Source organism: Hemitrygon akajei, chromosome 4 (assembly GCF_048418815.1).
Source record: "Hemitrygon akajei chromosome 4, sHemAka1.3, whole genome shotgun sequence".
NCBI classification, from domain to species: Eukaryota; Metazoa; Chordata; class Chondrichthyes; order Myliobatiformes; family Dasyatidae; genus Hemitrygon; species Hemitrygon akajei.
In genome coordinates, this window is record NC_133127.1 from 37,737,209 (window position 1) to 37,759,823 (window position 22,615).

Genomic DNA, 22,615 nt, shown 5'->3' on the forward strand with positions numbered 1-22,615 from the left:
TGTCTGTATGCCATGCAGACATAGTTTTGTCACTGTATCTCAGTACATGTGACAATAGTAAGCCTATTACCAGTGAGTTCCAGATCTCCACCACCTTCTAAATAGCCGGAAAGCTCAAGGTGCCTATTTTACTTTGCAGGAGATGGTTTGTACTGGGTATTGAACTGAAGGCTTGTGAGTAAGGCTGACACAATAAAACGATGGAATTTTGATCTGATCAAAATATTGATGCAATCACATCTCCATTTCCTTCCCATGAATCTTCATTCTTCACATTGGTGAATCAAATGTTCTGTCACATCTCGCATGTTTCACCCCTCTTGCAATGATTTGTCTTCCTCTGATTCAGTAGAATCCGATTTAATGTCATTGGCATATGTCAAGAAATGTGTTGTTTTATCACATCAGTACATTGCAATGGATAATTTTAAAATAAATCACAATTGGAAATGTATTTAAAATTAAAGTGGAGCAAAAAAAAAAGTGAGGTAGTGTTCATGGGTTCACAGCCCATGAAGAAATCTGATGGCAGAGGGGAAGAAGCTGTTCCGGAAACATTGAGTATGTGTCTTTAGGCTGCTGTGTTTTCTCCTTGATGGTAGCAATGAGAAGGGGTTATGTCCAAGGTGATTTTTTGGTTTGGTGGAGGTTATTTAATGATGGATGCCGCCTTTTTGAGGTATCGACTTTGAAGGTGTTCTTGATGATGGATAGGTTAGTGACAGTGACGGAGCTGGCTGAGTTTACAACTTCTGAGCTTTTTTCCGATCCTGTGCAGTAGCCCCTCCGTACCAGATAGTGGTGCCATCACAGTACACCTGTACAAATTTGCGACAATCTTTGCTGACACATCAAGTCTCCTCAAACTCCTAATGAATTATAGTGGCTGTAATGCACACAAAATGCTGGAGGAACTCAGCAGGCCAGGCAGTATCTGTGGAAAAGAGTACAATCTACGTTTCAGGCCGAGGTCCGGTACTTTTTCCATAGATGCTGAGCTCCTGCAGCATTTTGTGTGTGTTGCTTGGATTTCTAGCATCTGCTGATTTTCTCTTGTTTGAAATATAGCTGCTGTTGTGCCTTCTTTGTAATTGCATCAGTAAGTCCAAATATTTCGTCCAGGTTTTTGTCCTCCAGCTTTTACCTGGGACGTTTTCATTCCTTGCCATCCCTTTCCAAAACAGACGTTGTACAGAGAAAGTTGTCACTGATAATAACTTGCTGTGTATCTGAAGAATGGCGAAAGGTTGCTTCAGGAGAGGGAGTGGCTGTGCTCTCTGACCAATGAGCTCCACGTGAGGCCCGGCTCATTGCGTCCCTCCCTGACCTTCCAAACAACCCTTATACTGCAGAAATTGTCACAGATAACCTTGAGGTGACTTACTTTGTATCTGAAGGCATGGCTCAGGGTTGCTTCAAGAGAAGGAGTGGCTGTGCTCTCTGGCCTCTGAGTCCCACGGGAGGCCTCTCTCCGGTCTCTCCCAGCCTATTGTGTCCCTCCCTGCGCTACGACTGTGTCGGCTGCCCGACCCCCATCACATCATGGCACGTCAAACTCAATCTGCTTTAAGTGGGCCAGTCTGGCTGGGATTAACTTGCTTATACCTTTCAAGACAGCGGTCCTTTGAAGGGCAGGATCTTCACTGTTGTAAGTTGCAGTCGACGGGGAATAATGAGCCGAGGTTCACATGTTGCCGGCTCCTGAAGCTAGAATTAGTGCAAACAGCACGCCTCAGGAAAAATGCGACCAATCTTTCTTTCTCTTCTATTACTACAGGATGGAAGACGAGGCGGTGTTGGATAGAGGAGCCTCCTTCGTTAAACATGTCTGTGATGCAGAGGAGGTAGAGGGTACGTGGAGCAAATTCCCTTTTGTATTTCTTAATGATGTCGACTGTGGCTCAGCAGGGTGAGCAGTGGTATGTGCCTTTGACATTGGAGCTCTTTGGGTTCAGGGATCCAGCCTCAGGTCAGGGTTGGCACGCCGCAGTTTTGGATGAAATATTGTGCCAGGGCTCCATCTGCTGTCTCAGGGAGAATGGACAAGATCCCAGGTCAAAGTCGTGGAGCAGGAGAGAAGAGCCATCTTCAGTGCCCCAACCAATATTGCCGTCACCACATACAAATGATCTGCTCTTTGATCTGATTGCTAATTCCGGGATCTTACTGCACTGTTACTGGTCAGAATACAACACTTAAAAGGCACTGAAAAGTTTTGGAAGAGGTGAAAATTGCTAGAAAAACACACATTACTTTCTCTGAATGGAGGTACAAAGTTTCATGGGGTTGGGAGAGACTGGGAAACACTTGGCTATGGTTCTTGGATGATGTCCATTCCCCCCCTTCAGCATATTTACATTTAAATTCATTTATTTCCTATATTAATCACATGTACATGGGAATATACAGTGAAACACTTCCTTTGTATTAGCAGCTGATGCTGCGGGCAGCCTGCGGTTGTCTGGTGCCCACATAACATGCCCACGATGTTCAGCAGAAAGAATGACCAGTAATCACACACCGCTCCTAAATCTGTGTCGTGCTTGGTCAACATGAGATGCCTGTTGACAGAGAGCTACTCAGACACTGGGAATGGGTTTCAGGAGCGAGCTTTAGAATCTGTCTTAGAGGAGGTGATAAGGACAGGAATTCCAGAGTCTGGGGCCTTGGCAATGGAAGGAACTGCTGCCAAAATGGATTGGTGCGAGTAGGTGGTATTTGTGTATGTAGTGATTGGGGGTTGGGGGGGGGGGGGAAGGATTTCAGCTACGGAAAGATAGACAGAGACTGTAAGGGGAAGAGCATATTCACTGGAGTGGGGACAACAAAAGGGAGATATAGGGACTAGAGGGGGTTATAGAGAGCAGGAGGGATGTATGGGTTGAGGGTGATGCAAATAGTGAGGGGTATAAGGGCCAGAGGAGGTTTCCAGAGATAGGGAAGTCTGGAGAGAGTTGTTCAGAGGGAGGGGTATAGTGCCCTGAGTGGGTTAAACATAAAACATAGAAACATCGAAAACCTACAGCACAATACAGGCCCTTTTGGCCCACAATGCTGTGCTGAATGTGTACTTTAGAAATTACCTTGGCTTACCCATTGCCCTCTTTTTCTAAGGATTACAGAGATGGGGAAGTCTGTAGGGGCTGGAGGGAGTTGTACAGAGGGAGGGGTATAGATCCCTGAGTGGGTTACAGACATGGGGAAGGTTGAAGGGGCCAGGGCAGGTTAGAGACAAGGAATATGAATTCCACAAGGATTTTAAGCTTAACTTGAGAATTTTAGTGTGGTGAACTACATATACCTGTCTGGACACGCCCCCTGCTGACTGCTCCTGTGACTCCTCCCACAGACCCCGGTATAAAGGCGATTGAGGCCTGAGCCCGGCCTCATTCTCCAGGATGTAGTATGGTGGTCAACTACTGCTTGTTCTTTCTTCCAGTCAATAAAAGCCGATAACTCGACTTCATGTCTCAGAGAGAGTTATTGATGGTGCATCATTTAGTTTAAGTGGTATTGAGCCTGTGAGGGGACGAGTCACGAGCTCCAGGTGATGAGCAGTTTTCCAAGTTCTCATTAATTAATTGAAAACATTTATTTCTGAAGCCCCAAATCACTTCCAGGTTCTGACATTATTTGGCCCTGGCCTCCCTTTCTTTGGGTAATTACTATCTGTTTGGCTTTGAGAAATATTTTCAGTGTTCTACTCTTATAGTGAATGCATTAACCCCCTGTGCATCTCTGTGTGAGCTGTAGAGAAGTGGGGGTCAGTTAAAGACCTCCTGTCAGTAATTACATTTTCATCCAGCTGCCACACCTTGCCCCTCTCTGAATCTCCCCTACTCCCCTTCTCTCCACTCCTCTTTGCCTCTGTGTTCACCCACCTTCTTAAACTGCTGTTCAACCCAAACACTCACTGCCCATATTCCCACCCACTTTTGGGGGAAGGCAGTTTCTTCTGAATCCCACCTTCTATTCATGTCTGCTAGTTCTGGCTGTTTCTCAGAAGTGGGAACTTCTCTGCCTCCATTCAATCAAACCCTCCCATACAGTTAAGAGTTCCCTTTTCTAGTGAAACTTCTTCATCCTGTTCCTGCCTTTCCTCTCTGTTCATCTATTAGTTTTGTACTTTGGTTGTATTCCCTTTTGTAATGTGGTCACTGAGCTCTAAGTCTAATGTAATAAAGGTTTTAAAACCACCTTGTCATCTTTGCTATCCATTTCTATTTCTCTGCTATTTAAAATAGACCAATTTGCATTTCTGTGGAACCTTTCACAAATTCAGGGCATGCTAAAGCATTGGGGTTTTTCAACCAGTAACATAGAAAGTCTACAGCACAGTACAGGCCCTTTGGCCCACAAATCTGTACCTTAGAAATTACCTAGGGTTACCCATAGCCTTCTATTGTTCTGAGCTCCATGTACCTGTCCAGGAGTCTCTTAAAAGACCCTATCGTTTCCGCCTCCACCACTGTCGCCGGCAGCCCATTACGTGCACTCACCACTCTCTGCATATAAAACTTACTCCTGACATCTCCTCTATACCTAATTCCAAGTGCCTCAAAACTGTGTCCTCTTGTGCTAGCCATTTCAGCCCTGGGGAAAAAGCCTCTGACTATCCACAAGATCAATGCCTCTCATCTTGTACACCTCTATCAGGTCACCTCTCATCCTCCATCGCTCCAAGGAGAGAAGGCCAAGTTCACTCAACCTATTCTCATAAGGCATGCTCCCCAATCCAGACAACATCCTTGTAAATCTCCTCTGCACCCTTTCTATGGGTTCCACATCCTTCCTGTAGTGAGGTGACCAGAACTCAGCACAGTACTCCAAGTGGGGTCTGATCAGGGTCCTATATAGCTGCAACATTACCTCTCAGCTCCTAAACTCAATCCCGTGATTGAAGGCCAATGCACCATACGCCACCTTAACCAGAGTTAACCTGCACAGCTGCTTTGAGTGTCCTATGGACTCAGACCCCAAGATCCCTCTGATCCTCCCCACTGTCAAGAGTCTTACATTAATACTATATTCTGCCATCATATTTGTCCTACCAAAATAAATCACTTCACACTTGGGCATGTTGAACTCCATCTGCCACTTCTCAGCCCAGTTTTGCATCCTATCGATGTCCCGCTGTAACCTCTGACAGCCCTCCACACTATCCACAATACCCCCAACCATCAGCAAGTTTACTAACCCATCCCTCCACTTCCTCATCCACTTCTCCCTCCACATTAGTGTTTTGTAAAATCAGCATTTAAAAAGGTCAAATACTAAATATAATAGCAAAACAATACAAGAATTATCAAAAATGTTGGATGCTTTGAAAGGATGTTGCCAATTTAACATTAAAGTGGCAGTAACAATTTATATATATATTTTAAAAACTGGCAGCTTCAAAAACAATGTTTGTTGGGCACAAGTTAGTGCAGTGTTCCATTTCTATTATGGATTTAGGGAGTATGCCCACAAGAAAATGAATCTCAAAGAGTCACATATGGTGACATGTATGCACTTAGATAAAACAATTACTTTGAATTCAAAGCAATAGATAAACTTTTTTCACCAGAAGGGTCAATCAACACAGGGTGCAGATTGAAAATGACTGGAAAAAATCCAGTTGAAGTTCTTTTTCTAAATTGTTTGTTGCACTAATTTGGAATGTGTTGCCTGAAGTGAGATTTAATGAAATCCAACAATAGATGTTAAAGATGAGTTGAACAAATACTTGTTTTACAAAAGCATGTTATCACATTTTGGTGCCTTGGCACCCTCTAAACAGCAATTGGAAGCACAAATCAAAATGATCACTTTACACGTTGTTCAATGATGCAAGCGAACTTTCAGATTTAAAGCAGTAGGCAGTTAAGAACATTAAGCCAGATGTGCCCTTATTGTTTCATTTCAAGAAACCATTCACAAACAAGCTTGTGTAAAGAGACAAGGCCTGGCAGATATTTCATTGAGTGGATTGACCAACCTTAGCCCACTGAGAATCTCTTAGTGACGTCCGACTTCCAGTCTAGTGAAGTGGATCATACTTGGAGTCTCCTACTCCTACTCCTCCGAGGCAGTCCCTCGGGGTACCATAGCTCTCTTCCGCTGTTGCTCAGCTGTGCAATTAAATTCTTTTGGCAAAGTGGGTGGAGTTTGATGAGATGGATGAGTGAGATGGCCAGATTATTGTATGCACGTGCACGTGTGCGTGTGCATCCCACATGTTCCCGACTAGGGAAAACACTCCTAACTCCTAAATCCAGTAGTCAGGTTTGGCACAGCAAGCTCCGAAGATCTCATGGGAGATCACAAATCGAAGGGAGATCAGGCTGTGGCCGTTCATCAGATTGAACTTGGTGTAATCTGTGGAGGGCAATGGATGGTCAGCATTTTGGTTTGAGACCTTTCATCTGGACCTGTACTGGTGGGCAGTTGATGGACAGTTCGAGAGCAAGACGGTAGTGTAATGGTTAGCACAATGCTTTATAGAACAGGTGACCCAGGTTCAATTCCCACTGCTGCCTGTAAGGAGTTTGCACATTTTCCCTGTGACTGTGTCTTATTATAAAAGAGCACACCATATACAACCCTGAGATTCATTTTCTGGTGGGCATACTCAATAAATCTATAGATTAATAACCATAACAAGCAATGAAAGACCTCACCAACTGGACATTCAACCAGTGTGCAAAAGACAACAAACTGTGCAAATACAAAGAGAGAAATAATAATGATAATGGTAATAATAAATAAGTGATAAATATTGAGAACATGAGATGAAGCATCCTTGAAAGTGAGTCCATAGGTTGTGGGTGCATTTCAATGATTGGGCAAGTGAAGCTGACCGAAGTTATCCCCTCTGGTTTAAGAGCCTGATGGTTAAGAGGTAGTAACTGTACCTGATCCTGGTGGTGCAAGTCCTGAGGTTCCTGTGCCACCTTCCTGATGTCAGCAGCGAGAAGAGAGCGTGTTCTAGGTGGTAGACAGATACACTAATTTTTACTGAGGTTGATTTAAGAATAATTATTGACTGGCAGGCAAATGCAGTGCAATATGACAGTACTGTGCAACAGTCTGAGGCATAGCTAGGGTGCCCAACACTGTTGTGGAGTATATGGAGAAGAGAGACTTAGAGGCTGTAGGTCAAATGTGAGTAGTTGGGCTTAGCTTGCTGGGGAAAATAGTCGGCATGGACCAGATAATAACAATAATAGCTTTATATAGCACCTTTCATACATTAACCTGCAGGCTCAAAGTGATTGAAAAGGTAGATCAATATGGTCATAAAAATGAGACAAAATTAAAAATCATAAGTAAAGACAAACATTATATAAATCAACATCAACATTTATGAAGTAATCCTATAAATAGGCCTAATTTTTAAAAAAAAATAGAGTTTTAGAAGTATTTTGAAACCTAGCCTGGTGTATCTCGGTCAGCAGAGTATTCCAGGCGTGTAAGAGGAAAAGTTCTCATTTGCTTGGCTCTTGGAACACAAAGCAAACCGGTATTTGCAGATCTATGATTGCGATAGAGATGTAAGGGAATGAACACTCCAAAACTTACGGAGAAGCCAGATTATTCAGAGCCTTGTATACAATTAAGAGTATTTAAAAATTGATCCTAAAGAACATAGGCAGCCATTGTAACGATAACAAAACCAATGAAATGTGCTCAGATTTTCTTTGATTTTAATATGAGGCAAAGGGCCTGTTTGCAGGCTCTGTGACTCTGTAATTCTATTAATCAATTCAATAGATCGTGTACTAATCTCAGGGAGTTTGCAGAGTGCACTTCCTTTTTTTAAAATTTTTTTTATTAGTTTTTCAAAACATTTTACAAAATTAAAAACCCCAAATCCCAATGAGGAGCATTAATACAGAGCAAGGTTAAGCATACAATAACAATATGCTACACAGGAAGAGAATTTAACAAAAAAGCACCTAAATTAAAGACAAGTGAGCTTAGTGTCCTCCCCAAACCCCACAACACAAGAAAAAAAACAATTCCAGACCAACCACCACGCAGTATAGAGAGTATAAGTCCGGACAGTCAAACTCCCAGACTGTAAATACACTTAGCAACAGAGGATAATAATGCCTACTACCAGGAAAAAAAAGGGAGCTGAAAGCAAGGGACTGAAAAGAAAAAAAAACCCTAGTCAAGAGGAAGGTTATGAAAGTACTCGATAAAAGGCCCTCAGATCTTATGGAACTTTAAATCTGAATTGAGAACTGAATAATGAATTTTTTCGAGGTCCAAGCAGGCCATAATGTCGTTAAGCCATTGCGCATGAGTGGGCGGGCAACATCTCTACATCTAAGGAGGATCAAGCGTCTCGCCAGGAGAGAGGCAAAGAATAGTATTCGGCATTTGGTCGGACCCAGACATAAATCTGTCTCGCCCCAAAAACCGAACAGAGCAATTAAGGGGTTAGGTTCTAGGTGCTGATTCAGAATACCCGATAGTGTAGTGAAGACCTCTTTCCAGAATTTCTCCAAGCTAGGACAGAGCCAGTACATATGGATGAGAGAGGCCACGCCCCTCTTGCATTTATCACAGAGCGGACTAATGCCAGGGTAGAATCGAGATAGTTTAGATTTAGACATATGGGCTCTATGAACAATCTTAAACTGTAAGAGACAATGGCGAGCACAAAGAGAGGTTGAGTTAACCGATTTGAGAACTGAGTCCCAGCTCTCCTCGGATAAGGAGATATTTAAATCCTGCTCCCAGGCCATTTTAATTTTATCCACAGGGGCCCCTCGTAAGGCTGCTAGTTTATCTTGGATAATTGAAATTAAACCTTTACCTAGTGGATTAATGGAGAGAAATAGGTCCATAGCATTTTTCGCAGGCATTTCAGGAAAGTTAGGAATTAAAGGAGCAGTAAAGTGTCGGATTTGGAGATATCTGAAAAAGTGAGCGTTAGGCAGGTCGAACTTAACAGAGAGCTGTTGAAATGAAGCGAAGCGGTTATCAATGAAGAGATCTTCAAAATGTCTAATTCCCTTCCTGTACCAAACATGGAATGCTGAATCGAACGTGGTAGGTAAAAAAAAGGTGATTATGTGCGACAGGGCTAGAAATGGAAAACCCCTGGAAACTATAGCATTTCCTGAACTGAGCCCATATACGCAAAGTGTGTCTAACCAGAGGATTAGCTATTGATCTGGGCAGACTGCTAGGGAGTGCAGAGCCAAGAAGTGCAGATATAGATAATTCTTTAGTGGAGCTCAACTCCATTGCCACCCAGTTAGGGCACTCAGATTGACCGTGGAAGAAAGACCAGAAGGCAGCACAACGTATATTAGCTGCCCAGCAATATAAGCGAAAGTTAGGTAAAGCCATGCCACCCTCTTTTTTAGATTTTTGGAGGTGGATTTTATTAATTCTAGAGCGCTTATTCTGCCACAGATATGACAAAATAATAGAGTCTAAGGAATCAAAAAAAGATTTAGGAATAAAAATTGGGATAGATTGAAATAAGTATAAGAATTTGGGGAGAACGTACATTTTGATGACATTGATACGACCTACCAAGGACATAGATAGAGGTGACCATTGTGCCAGACTCTGTTTTGTAGCATATGAAAGGTTGACAAAGTTTTCACGAAAGAGATCTTTAAACTTCCTTGTGACTGTAATTCCAAGATAAGTAAATTGATTATGGACTACTTTAAAAGGGAGATCTCGAAATATTAGTTCTTGTGCTTCTTTATTAATTGGGAAAAGTTCACTCTTATGTAAGTTGAGTTTATAGCCAGAGATCTGGCTAAACTGGTCAAGAAGTGAAAACATTAGAGGTAAGGATGTAGACGGATATGAGAGAAAGAGTAGTAAGTCATCAGCATAGAGAGAGACTTTATGTTCAACACCCCCTCTCCAAATCCCGGTCAGTTCAGGACATTTTCGAAATGCTATCGCCAGAGGTTCCATAGCCAAATCAAAGAGAAAGGGACTTAAGGGGCATCCCTGACGGTATTGAGATTGAATACTTGGGATTTCTGAAAGTTAGTTAGAACAGAAGCAGTAGGACACAGGTACAGCAATTGGATCCAAGAGATGAAACTTTGGCCGAGGTCAAATTTTTCTAAGACTGCAAAAAGGTAGTTCCACTCTATACGATCAAATGCTTTCTCCGCATCAAGGGAGATAACACATTCTGGAGTCCCAGTTGGAACTGAGTATAAAATATTAAATAGACGCCGAATGTTAAAAAAAGGGAGACGGTTTTTAATAAAGCCTGTTTGGTCATCAGAGATAATGGAGGGAATAACGGTTTCTAATCTATGAGCCAACACTTTAGCTAAGATCTTTACATCAACATTGAGCAGAGAGATCGGCCTGTACGAGGAACACTCTGTTGGGTCTTTGCCCTTTTTTAAAAGAAGAATAATAGATGCCTCATTGAAAGAGGGTGGCAATTTGCTGTAATTAAACGAATCAGATAATACTGAAAGTAACTGAGGAGAAAGAAGTGAGGAGAATGATTTATAAAATTCTACAGGGAACCCATCAGGTCCAGGAGATTTCCCTGAGGACAGTGCAGAAATTGCAAAAGATATTTCTTCTAGTGATATAGGCGCATTAAGTTTGGCTTTGAAATCAGATGAAAGTGAGGGGATATTCAGATTCTGTAAAAATTGATCCACAGAGATATTGTCATTCAGGGATTCAGAGGAATAAAGCCGAGAATAAAATTTTTTAAATGCGTCATTAATTTCTAAATGATCCGATGTAAATTCTCCGTTCTCCTTCCGGATCTTTGTAATATGTTGTTTGGCTTTAGAACGCCTCAGCTGATTGGCTAGGAATTTACCAGACTTATCCCCATGAATGTAAAAGTGGCTCTTGCTTTCGAGAAGTTGGCGTTCGACAGGTTGAGTGGACAGAAGGTTAAATTTAGTTTGGAGTTCAACGCGCTTCTTGTATAATTCAGGGTTCTTAGTTTGGGCATATAATTGATCCACATCTTTAATCTGGTTAATGAGGTCTGCTCGATCTGCACGGGATCTTCTATTGAGATTTGCTGTGTAAGAGATTATTTGACCCCTCAAATATGCTTTCATGGCATCCCAGACAATCTGGGATGGCACTTCAGGTGATGTATTAGTGTTAAGATAGAAGGTTATCTGGTCTTTAATAAATTTTACGAAATCATCATCCGATAATAAAGTTGAATCGAACCGCCAGTGTTTGTTCCTCTGAGGGAGACCGGGAAAGTTCAGAGAGAGGGTAATTGGGGCATGGTCAGAAATCAGTATACTCTGATAGTCACAAGTGTGGGCAAATGGGATAAGTTGGTTATCGAGTAGGAAATAGTCAATTCTAGTGAAGGTATGGTGAACATGTGAGAAAAAGGAATAATCTCTCTCCGTAGGATGGAGGAAACGCCATATATCAGAGATACCAAAATTAGAGAGAAACGACTGAATAGCTAAGGCAGATTTGGTAGGTGATCTGGTAACAGAGGATGATCGGTCCAGTTTAGGATCCAACCAACAGTTAAAGTCACCACCCAATATAAGAGAGTATGAGTTTAAGTCTGGTAGTGAGGAAAAAAACCGTTCAAAAAAGTTAACATCATCAAAGTTGGGGGCATACAGGTTTGCTAGTGCAACTTTAGTGTTATATAGTTTACCAGAAACAATAATAAAACGGCCATTTGTGTCCGATATTTTATTATGGAGTTCAAAAGGAATATTTGGGTTAATAAGAATGGAGACTCCCCTAGCTTTAGCGGCAAAGGATGAGTGCAAATGCTGACCCGCCCACTTGGACAGAAGCCGGGAGTTATCGAAACAACGAATATGAGTTTCTTGGAGGAAAGCAATGTCAGCTTTGAGTTGTTTAATATGTGAGAATACCTTCCTCCTTTTAACAGGGTGGTTCAGTCCCTTTACATTCCAGCTCACAAATTTAAGTGCACTAGCCATTATCAATTACTAATGCATAAAAGGCAGCAGGCATATAAAAAATCAAGCGGTACAATAGCAGTCTGGGAGTGGAGATGTAAACATAGATTCGTAAGGTCAAAATATAAACATGTCCTAAACAATAAAGAAATGTTGGAACTGGAAAACCCATCCCACCCACACAACCCAAACTAGACGGCTACCAAAACAAGTAGCTAGCTCTACCAGAAAAATTAACCCAAATACAACTTCCAGATCTGTGTCATTGACAGCAGTTCCGTATAAATGCTATAACAAACAGTAACTAGTTTATGCACTAGAAAACATAACTACAGATTAGAACACCTTCTGCCGAGATATACAACTTAATACAGAGCGAATCAGAAGAAAACCAAAACTAACCTACCCGCGAAATATTATAGAAGAATAAAGTAAGAGAAAGGGAAAAAAAAGGTAAGAAGGAAGAAGAAAAAAAAGAGGAAGGGGAAAATTATAAATTCAAGACGAGTATTTATCAACCGTTTACCGAGAAGGGAGAAAAAAAACATTCAGAGAATGGAAAAAAAAGGGGATGAAGAAAAGAAAAAGATAAAATAAATAAGTATTTAAAACAGAGGAAAAATAAATCAGCAGTTGAACTGTGAACCGACAAACAGGGAAGCCTTCACTAAAGACTTCAAACCTCCAAAACAGGTTAGATTTAGTTGTAGAACTCTGTAGGTAAAGTTATACAGAGGTAAAAATAGATTACACACACACCAAATCCCGGGAGAGATTGTCAACAGCCTTTAGAGTTTCAGTGAATAATGTCTGAGTGATTCAAGTGAATTCCGAGTCCAGAGAAAGTAATTTTACTACGAGGAGTACTTATCCACCATTTTAGGAGGTCCGATCAGATTCCGAAGATGACTGGATAGCCGGAAGACTTGCCACAAACGCTTCAGCTTCCCTCGCTGATTTGAACCACTTGAATTCCCCGGTATTAAACTTGATTCTTAGGTCAGCAAGATTACGAAAGGAAGGTTTGAAACCACGATCAAAAAGCACTTTCATTACGCCTTTATACTCAGCGCGCATCTTTAAGGTCTGGGGTGCAAAATCTTCCACAAAGCGAATGGTTGTATCCTGGAAAGAAAAAGAGCCTCTGCGACGTGCCTCCACAATCAGACTGTGTTTTACCTGGTATTGATGGAAACACAAGATTACTGGTCGTGGACGGGATCCCAGAATTCCGGGAGAGACATAGACTCTGTGTGCCCGTTCCAGCTCGGGCGGGTTTGGAAGCAGATCCTTCCCGAATATCTCACAGAGAAACTCGGCGAAAAACTTCACGGTTGGTCCCTTTTCAGTCGCCTCTGGTAATCCCAGAATTCTGATGTTGCAGCGTCTGCTGCGATTTTCGAGATCCACCATTTTGGAAAGAAGTTTATTAGATTTTTCCTCTAAGCTGGAACAGAGTCTCCAAGTATCGAACCCCACTTTCTAAAGCTTCAGAAGTCGAATCGATGTGAGATAAGTGTTCAGCATGTTTGTCCACTTTATCGTTGATCCGATCCAGTTTCTCTTCTAACTGTTTGAAAGCAGTTTTAATTTGCTTTAAGATTTCGTCTCGGAGATTTTCAAGCGCCTCCATCGTCACGTCCGACGAGGTCGTAGTTTCTTTTCTCCCGGATTTAGAACTCTTGCTAGACATTGTAGGTTAGATATATTCACAGGCAAGTAAGAGATACCGAAATAATTCCTAACTAAGCTTTATAAAATGGAGACATTTAGTGCAAAGGTAGCGACAGTAACGGAACAAAAGTTCGGAGCAGCTAAGCGATCGCCATCTTACCAGAAGTCCCCGTGCACTTCCTTTTTATCTGTTATTGTTTCCTGTATAAAGATTCGCATTGCCCTCATTCTCCTTTTCTATTATTTCACTATAGACTGTGAAGTTAGTTGGACATGAGTTGTCTTTCACGGTTCTCTTATTCATTAAGGAACTGCTAATTCTGCCCCTGATTACTGCTTCTAGAACTGTTCCCAGCACTGTTTACTTCCTACACCCCTTCTGAAAGTTTGTACGGTGTTTGCAATCCATATTTGCAGTCTGCCTGTTGTTTTGCACCTTCTCCCGACCTGTAGATTTTTGACCAGGGTCTCGTCTCTGTGATTTTTACAGGCTTCCATCACTCAGATTCCCACTAGCCCCACTTTGTACAGGCAGTCTATCCACCTTGAGACCACCCAGACTCCCACCATCACCTCCTGATTTTACAGAGGAAGTGCAGAGCAGGCCAGCAATAAGGTGCAAGGCCATGGTGAGGTCAAGAGTCCACCTTGTATGATAAGGTCGACTCTTGACCTCACAGTCTACCTTGTTATGGCTCTTGGACAGTACCTATCTACTGACATTGCATTTTCTCTGTGACTAATATTATACTCTGCATTCAGTTATTGCTTTTCCCTCGTACTATCTCACTGTGCTGATGTGATCTGTATGGATGGCATGCAAAACAAGGTTTCTCACTGCACCTCAGTACCCTTGGAACATTGCGTTCAATTCTGGTCCTTCTGCATTATAGGAAGGACATGAAGGCTTTGGACTGGGTGCAGAGGAGGTTTACCAGAATGCTGTCTGGTTTGCAGGAAATGTGCTCTGAGGAGAGGTTGGACAAGCTGTGGCAGTTTCCTCTGAGTACCAGAGGCTGAGGGGAGTTTTGATAGTTTATAAAAGTGAGGGAGATGGAAATGTGGAATTAAGGTTCTGGTTAGATCAGCCTTGGTCTTAAATGGTGGGGCAACACTTTAGAGATCATTGTGTCTCACAAACCAAAGTGCAGCATCAGAAGAGCCATTTGAGCAGTGACAAATCAGAGAGATTCAGAGTGGAAGCAACAAGTCCCGGAAACCCTCAGCAGGCCACTGTGGAGTGAGATGTGCCAAGTTATGATCTCAGCATTAGAGTTGTGACAGACTTTGAGGAAGTGCAGACTGAGGAAGGGTTGGGAGGAGAAGAGTATGAAATAGATCAAGGAAGCATGACTAAGAAATGAGGCAGCACAGTGGTGCAACCAGTAAAGTCACTGTCTTGTAGCACCAAGAGGCCCAAGTTTGATCCTGACCTTGGGTGGAGTTTGAACATGATCTCATGAGTTTCATCTAGGTGCTCCAATTTCCCGGGAGCAAGATGTGTGTTTGGCAAATTAACTGGCTGCTGTGAATTGCCCCTCGTGCAGAGGAGTGAATGGGAATGTGGAGGGGAATAAATAAAATAAGATTAATGTAGGAGGGTGGTCAGCATGGACTTGATGGGCTGAAGGGCCATTTCTTTTGCTGTTTTTCAATGAAGCTGTGATTCTAAGTGATAGCATGTGGAAATGGTATGAAGAAAGATGCAAGGAAAACGTTTGTGAACCTTTTGTAATTACCTGGTTTTCTGCATTAATTACTCACAAAACATGGTCTAGTGTTCATCCAAGTCACAATAATAGACAAACACAATCTGCCGAAGCTAATAGCACACAAACAATTGTACTTCCCATCAATACAGAGTATTCCATTTAAACAATCAGTCTAGATTCAGAAAAGTATTTGAACTTTTAGGGTAATGTCTTCTATAAAAGCTATTTGGAGTCGGGTGTTCCAATCAATGAGATGAGGTTGGAGGTGTGGGTTAGAGGTACCCTATAAAAAAGACACGTAAATTCAGGTTACTGACAGAGCCTGCTTTTCTCAAGAAAAATCTCTTTATGTGCACCCTGCCTCAATCAAAACAACTTTCAGAGGACCTTAGAGTTGTAGAGATGCATGGATTTGGAAAAGACTACGAAGGCATCCCTAAAGACCAGAGTGTTCATCAGTCCACAGTGAGAGAAATTGTCTCCAAATGGAGGCAATTCAGTGCTGTTGCTACTCTCCCTAGGAGTCGGTGTCCTGCAAAGATCACATCCAGAGCACAATGTACAATGCTGAAGGTGGTGATAACGAACCCAAGGGTAACAGCAAAAGACCTGCAGAAATCTCTGTTCATGTATAAAGGTATCAGAAAAACACTGAACAAGAACGGTGCTTGTGGAAGGACACCACGGAGAAAACAACTGCTCTCTGAAAATAAATAAATTGCTGCACAAGTTGTGCAGCAACTACCTGGGACAGTGTTCTGTGGACAGGTGAGACAAAAGTTGAACAGGAAAAAGGGCACTGCACAGCAACACCAAAACCTCATCCCAACTGTGAAGCATGGTGGAAGGAGCGTCATGGTTTAGGGTCGCTCTGCTGCCTCAGGGCCTGGACAGCTTACAATCGTTGAGGTAACAATGAATTCGAAATTGTATCAAGACATTTTGTAAGGGTAGTGGTCCATCACCTGAAGCTTAATAGAAATTGGATGATGCAACAAGGCAATGGTCTGAAAGACAAGAGTAGATCAATACCAGAATGGTTAAAAAGAAGATTTTTGTTTCAGAATGGCTTAGTCAGAGGCCAGACCTTAACCCAATTGAGGTGCTGTGGCATGATCTGAAGAGGGTCTGTTCATGGAAGGTATCCCAGAAATATTGATGAACTGAAACAGTTTTGTATGGAGGAATGGTCTAAAGTTCCTCCTCACCATTGTACAAGCCTGATTAGCAGCTACAGGAAGGTTATTGCTGCTAAAGGAAGTTCTACCAGTTATTAAATACAAGGGTACACGTACTTTTTCCAGCCTTGACTATGAATGATTAAACAATGTGTTCAATATAGACATGAAAAGTTCAATTCTTAGTTATTAGTTTATTAGTTTAGGCCGATTGCGTTTGTCCATCGTTATGACTTGGATGAAGATCAGAATACATTTTGGAGAGTGACTAATGCAGAAAACCAAGTAATTGCAAAGGGTTCACAAAGTTTTTCTTACAAATGTATATAGAGAAAAAAGGTCTCTGCAGGAATGATGCAGTGGTAGTGAGGGAGTCAGGTTGGCACATCTGGTGTTTATATATTTAAAAAAATTATAATATCCCTGGACAGAGATGAGAGGAGTGCCCATGGTATGAACTTCCCATCAAAGGTGTAGCCCATGGTGGGAGTGTATCCTTCCTTCCAGTTTGCTCTCATTGAATCCAAAGTAGCTATGCATGCTTGTTCCTAGGGGCAATTCACAGCATATTCAAGTAACACACACAAAATGCTGGAGGAACTCAGCAGGCCAGGCAGCATCTATGGAAAAGAGAGCAGTCGACTTTCTGGGACGAGACCCTTCATCAGGACTGGAGAAAAAAAGATGAGTCCTCAGCCCGAAACCTTGACTGTACTCTTTTCCATTTTTTTTTTGTGTGTGTGGGTTGCTTGGATTTCCAGCATCTGCAGATTTTGCCTTGTTTATCACAGCATATTCAATTGATCTACCAACTTGCATACCTTCGGGACATGGGAGGAGACCAGAACATCAGGGGAAAACTCCTGAGATCACCAGGAGAACATGCAAACAAAACTGGGCTGAGAAGTGGCAGATGGAGTTCAACACAGCTAAGTATGAGGTGGTTCATTTTGGTAGGTCATATATGATGGCAGAATATAGTATTAATGGTAAGGCTCTTGGCAGTGGGGAGGATCAGAGGGATCTTGGGGTCCGAGTCCATAGGACGCTCAAAGCAGCTGCGCAGGTTGACTCTGTGGTTAAGAAGGCATATGGTGTATTGGCCTTCATCAATCGTGGAATTTAATTTAGGAGCCGAGAGGTAATGTTGCAGCTGTATAGGACCCTGGTCAGACCCCACTTGGAGTACTGTGCTCAGTTCTGGTTGCCTCACTACAGGAAGGATGTGGAAGCTATAGAAAGGGTGCAGAGGAGATTTCCAAGGATGTTGCCTGGATTGGGGAGCGTGCCTTATGAGAATAGGTTGAGTGAACTCGGCCTTTTCTCCTTGGAGCAACAGTGGATGACAGGTGACCTGATAGAGGTGTATAAGATGATGAGAGGCATTGATTGTGTGGATAGTCAGAGGCTTTTTCCCAGGGCTGAAACAGTTGCCACAAGAGGACTGGGGAGTAGGTACAGAGGTGATGTCGGCTAAGTTTTTTACATAGAGAGCGGTGAATGTTTGGAATGGGCTGCCGGCAACGGTGGTGGAGGCAGATACGATAGGGTCTTTTAAGAGGCTTTTCGATAGGTACTTGGAGCATAGTAAAATAGAGGGCTATAGGTAAGTGTAGTAATTTTTAAGGTAGGGACATGTTTGGCACAACTTTGTGGGCTGAAGGGCCTGTATTGCGCTGTAGGTTTTCTATGTCTCTATTAAGAGGAGAACAGGGAGAGATGGACCTTGGGGGTAAAGTGGTATGCTGCCAAGTTAAGGACTAGCTCCCCAAATCTAGTTCCACTGCAAGCAGTGGCAGAGTGCAAGGTTATCCAAGATGGTGTGAATGTATTCACTAGTTGTTTAGATATTAAGGCAATCAAGAAAATGGGCAGGGAGGTAGTATTGAGATATTGAACTGATATCTCATTAATGCCTTTCTCATGGAAGAGAAGGGCTGACTGTTCCCTTTGCTGTCTGAAGGATCTCCAGGTGAATAATCTGACCATCTTCTGCTCTGGGATTGACCTGTGACCAAAGTTCAAAGTAACATTTATTATTAGAGTACAAACATGTCACCGCATACAGCCCTGAGACTCTGTTTCCTGCGGACATACTCAGCAAATCTATAGAACAGTAAACAGGATCAATAAGCATGGAGCTGTGCAAATGCAGAAACTGTATAAGTAAATAGCAACAAATAGCGAGAGCATGAGATAACAAGATGACAAGGCTTTGAACTGAGTATATTGGTTGTGGGAACACCAGAAATATAATGAGTGTAGTTATCCTCTGGTTCAAGAGCGTGATGGCTGAGGGGTAGTAACTGTCCTTGAATCTGGTGGTATGGATCCTGAGGCTCTAGTCCCTGCTACCTGATGGCAGCAGTGAGCATAGAGCATGGCCTGGGTGGTGAGGACCAAGGTTCGAGATATGCTGATCAAGGTGATAGGGAATTTCCTTCCATCCACTGTCGTATCTATGCATTGAAAGAGACAAGTTTCTTTGCCAGCCACGTGTTTCAGCATCAGTAGTGGTGTACAGAAGCCTGAAGTCCCACAGCACCAAGATCAAGAACAGCCACTTCCCTTCGACTGTTTGGTTCTTGAATCAACCCGTTCAATCGTAATCACTACAGTTTAGCAACACTGTACACCGTGCATGAAAATGAACCGCTTTTATGCTAATAGGTTTCCTCTTCATAAAAGTTGAATAGAATTTGTATTTAATTTGTGTTTTCTCTTGTGAGTGCTGCTTATTTGATGCTCTGTGCCTGTATTGCTACTGTAAATAAGTTTTTCATTGTACCTACGCATACATGGACTTGTGCAGATGACAAAAAACTGGACTTGGATTTTGAATGAATTCAGGCACATAGCTCATACCCTTAAATAATTAGTTGAGTCTGTTGTCTTGTGTGAAGGTGCAGGGAGGTACAGGTACAACAAACAGGCAAGTAGGTACAGACAACACACAGAATGTGAATGAAACATAAATTGTACAAGAGTTCTTTGAAGAAAAAGACTGTCAAAACAAGACAATAGTGCAAAAACAGAACACAAACAGGGACAAGTCCATGAGTGTACTGGGGTACACTACCGTACTCCATTGCTGCGTCAGTGTCGGAGTTGTGCAGGTTGCTTCAAGAACCGGAAAGTTGTAGGAAAGTGGCTGTTCCTGGAGTTTTACTTAAATTATCCACTTAATTTCCTGCCTCCTGACTTCCCAGAGCCTTTCTCCTTGGCAGAGCACGTTGGCAGTGTGACGGGATGCTCACCAGCGCGCTGGGTGAGTGCAGCTCCAACGCTTGAGGTGTTCACCCCATCCGGGACGGCCCCTGTGTCTCTCTTCGGGAGGCAAGCTTTTCCCTCAGCCACTTTTCCCTCCCCTCACCCCAGACACCATCATCCGAAAACCTACGTTACAAAGGATAATGGATTAAACTCATTCCTATCCCTGGATTAGCCTGTCAGTTGCCATGACAATATTTTTAGTACTGTCTGGGATTGTTTATGACTCAGGAGCTATTAACACCATTTAGCTTGGGGGGGGGGGGGATTATGACTTGAATAATGTGGGGGTGGGTGGAATCCTGGTCTATTCTTTGTGATCATCATATTGCACAGGAGGACATTCTATCCGTACAGAGTGGAAAAGAGCCATTCTGGCTTATCCCAGTTCCCAACTCCAGGTCCATGGTTCTGGAGTAATCCTGTTTAAATACGTGAGCCAAGAAGCAAACTTGATTCACACCCTACCTGCTATTTGAAGCACTCCTTCCCTCCACCACCAGTACTCTCTGTTTGCAGCATCGTCTACAAAATTGCCCAGGATACTTAAAACCTGTGATCTTCAAGGGCAAGAAAAAACAGGGCAGTGGATGCAGAAATCATTGGCATCTCCAACTTTCCCTTGGAATGAGATGTTATCCTGGTATAGAAGTAATTATTTCTTCAGTACTGCCAGAACTCCCAGACCTCACTGAAAGGCAGCAGCAGTCCAAAAGCAAAAATCTGCTGGAGTAACTCCGTGGGTTGAGCAGCATCTGTGGGGGGGGGGGGGGGGGGGAGTTGTTCATATTTTGACTCGAAACCTTGCAAGGTTCAGACCATAAAGAATGATGAATATTTTTCTCCCCCCACGGATGTCTGCTGAGTGTTTGTTGCTCCAGGTTCCAGTGTCTCCAGCAGTTCAACACGACTACTCACTACCACATTCTGGCCAGTAGATATGCACTTTATCAGGGATGCTCACACCCCATGAGTAGCTCACAGGCATTTTCCAATGAGTAATTTAATTTTTGTGGTGCAAGAACTGTGGATTTTCTGGATTTGAGTTCACAAAATTGTAGAATAATGATAGTATAAAAGGAGGTCTTTCAGCCCATTCAGTTTATACTGGCTCATGCGAGTGTAGTCCAGAGCTCACTCCTTTGGCCTCTCCTATACATCTATAATTCTTTTTCCTTTCAGAAGCTGATCCATCTCCCTTTGAACCCTACTCTACAATTCCCCATACTCTCCCTCTGACTTGGTGGGTTGGGATTCCAGATCCCACCCCTCTCTGTACTTAAGGCAAAATCCTTTTGCCACTTTTGGTTCAGAAGATGTGACAAGAAGATATTGGTACAACCATTCTACAAATTCTGTGAAGAGACTTTGAGACATAACTTCTTTACACAAAGCACAGTGAATACCTGGTATAAGCCAGAAGAAGTGGCTGAAGCAGGTACAATTATAACATTTAAGCAGATTTATATAGGTACATTGGGGAGAAGGGCTTAGAGGGTTTTAGGCTGAACTGGGACTATCAGGGAGCATGGTGTAGTCAGAATTGACCAGTTGGGCCAAAGGGCCAGTTTCTGTGCTATATTACTCTATGAACAACTTCTGCTTGTCCAGCCTGTCAACGCAGCTAAGCCCCTCATTCCTGGAATTATTTTCGTAGCCACCTCTGCACTTTGTCCAAAGCCCTCCAGTGTGGTGTCCAGAACTGGACACAGTAATCAGCTCTATCTGACCCAATCGTTCATAAAGGTCCAAGGTGATGGCTGTGGGTAGTTTTGTTCTGAATAGATGCGACACATAAACATTAGTCATACTTGGATAGTGTGAACTGGAAGGATTTTTCCCTTGGCAGAATTGTCAGTGACTAGGAGTGGGGAGTTGTATTCGGTCAGCAAGTGATTTCTTCCCCCCCCCCCCCCCCCCCACCAGAGGGTGGTGGGGTCTGTAAGGATGGAGAAGGTAGAAACAGCTGGGTTCTTCATGAAAACCTGCCTCCCCTCCATAGGTTCTGTCTATATTTCCCACTGTCCTATGTTAGCAGTGAAAATAATCAAGGTCCCTCCCACCACGGTCATTCTATATTCTTCCCCCTTCCATCGGACAAAAGATAGAAAAGCGTGAGAACATACTCCACCAGGCTCAAGAATAGCTTCTACTCGGCTGTTATAGGACGAGTGAACCATTGCCCGGTATAACAAGATGGACCCTTGATCTCACAATCTACCTCATTATGACTTTGCACTTGTTGTCTGACTGTATACAACTACAACACTTTGTATTCTCATATTTTATCTTGTATGACCTCAAAGTACTCATATAATGAATGGATCTGCATGAACAGAATGGAAATTTTTCACAGTATATGCAATAATAATAAACCAGTCTACCAGTTTAAACTATTTATTGTTTAAAAAATGCATTGACAAACTCTTCAAGACCCATGAACCCAAAACTGAGCCGGGAGATCATCTGGACTGGCTGTTTTCTGGCCTGTATGGACAATGTGGGCTGAACGGCCTCCTACTACAATACAGTGAGCTGGCTGGGATCCCCATAGCCCCAAGATAAACTGTAAATGGCTCTCAGACAATACTAAAACTATCGTCACAGCAACTGACAGGCTAATCCCTCCCTCACAGGGTTTGATCCATTATCCTTTGTGAGATGGCAGGTGTTCAGATTGTTGTGTTTGGGCCGTGCGGAGGGAGAGCAAGCTGGAAGGAAAATTTGTTCTGGGTGCACGTTCTCCTCTGGCAGATCCCATCAGGACGTCACCACTGGCACCAGGTCTTCCTGCCAGCTTGGCCGGTCATTGCTATACAGGTCCTGTTTCAGTTGTGGAACTGCACGCTTGGTTAAAGCTCCAGGA

General features: G+C 42.9%; 1 protein-coding gene across 5 annotated transcripts in view; it reads left to right on the forward strand.

Annotated features, from left to right (window-relative positions):
- LOC140726256 (electrogenic sodium bicarbonate cotransporter 1-like) overlaps positions 1–22,615 on the forward strand; it is a 199,507-nt gene that overhangs the window by 16,470 nt on the left and 160,422 nt on the right. For all 5 annotated transcript variants that reach the window (XM_073042380.1, XM_073042382.1, XM_073042383.1 and 2 more), the window contains exon 2: positions 1,778–1,851. In XM_073042380.1, the coding sequence (XP_072898481.1) occupies positions 1,779–1,851 (73 nt within the window). In that variant the 5' untranslated portion in view covers position 1,778. The remainder of the gene's footprint in view (positions 1–1,777; positions 1,852–22,615) is intronic.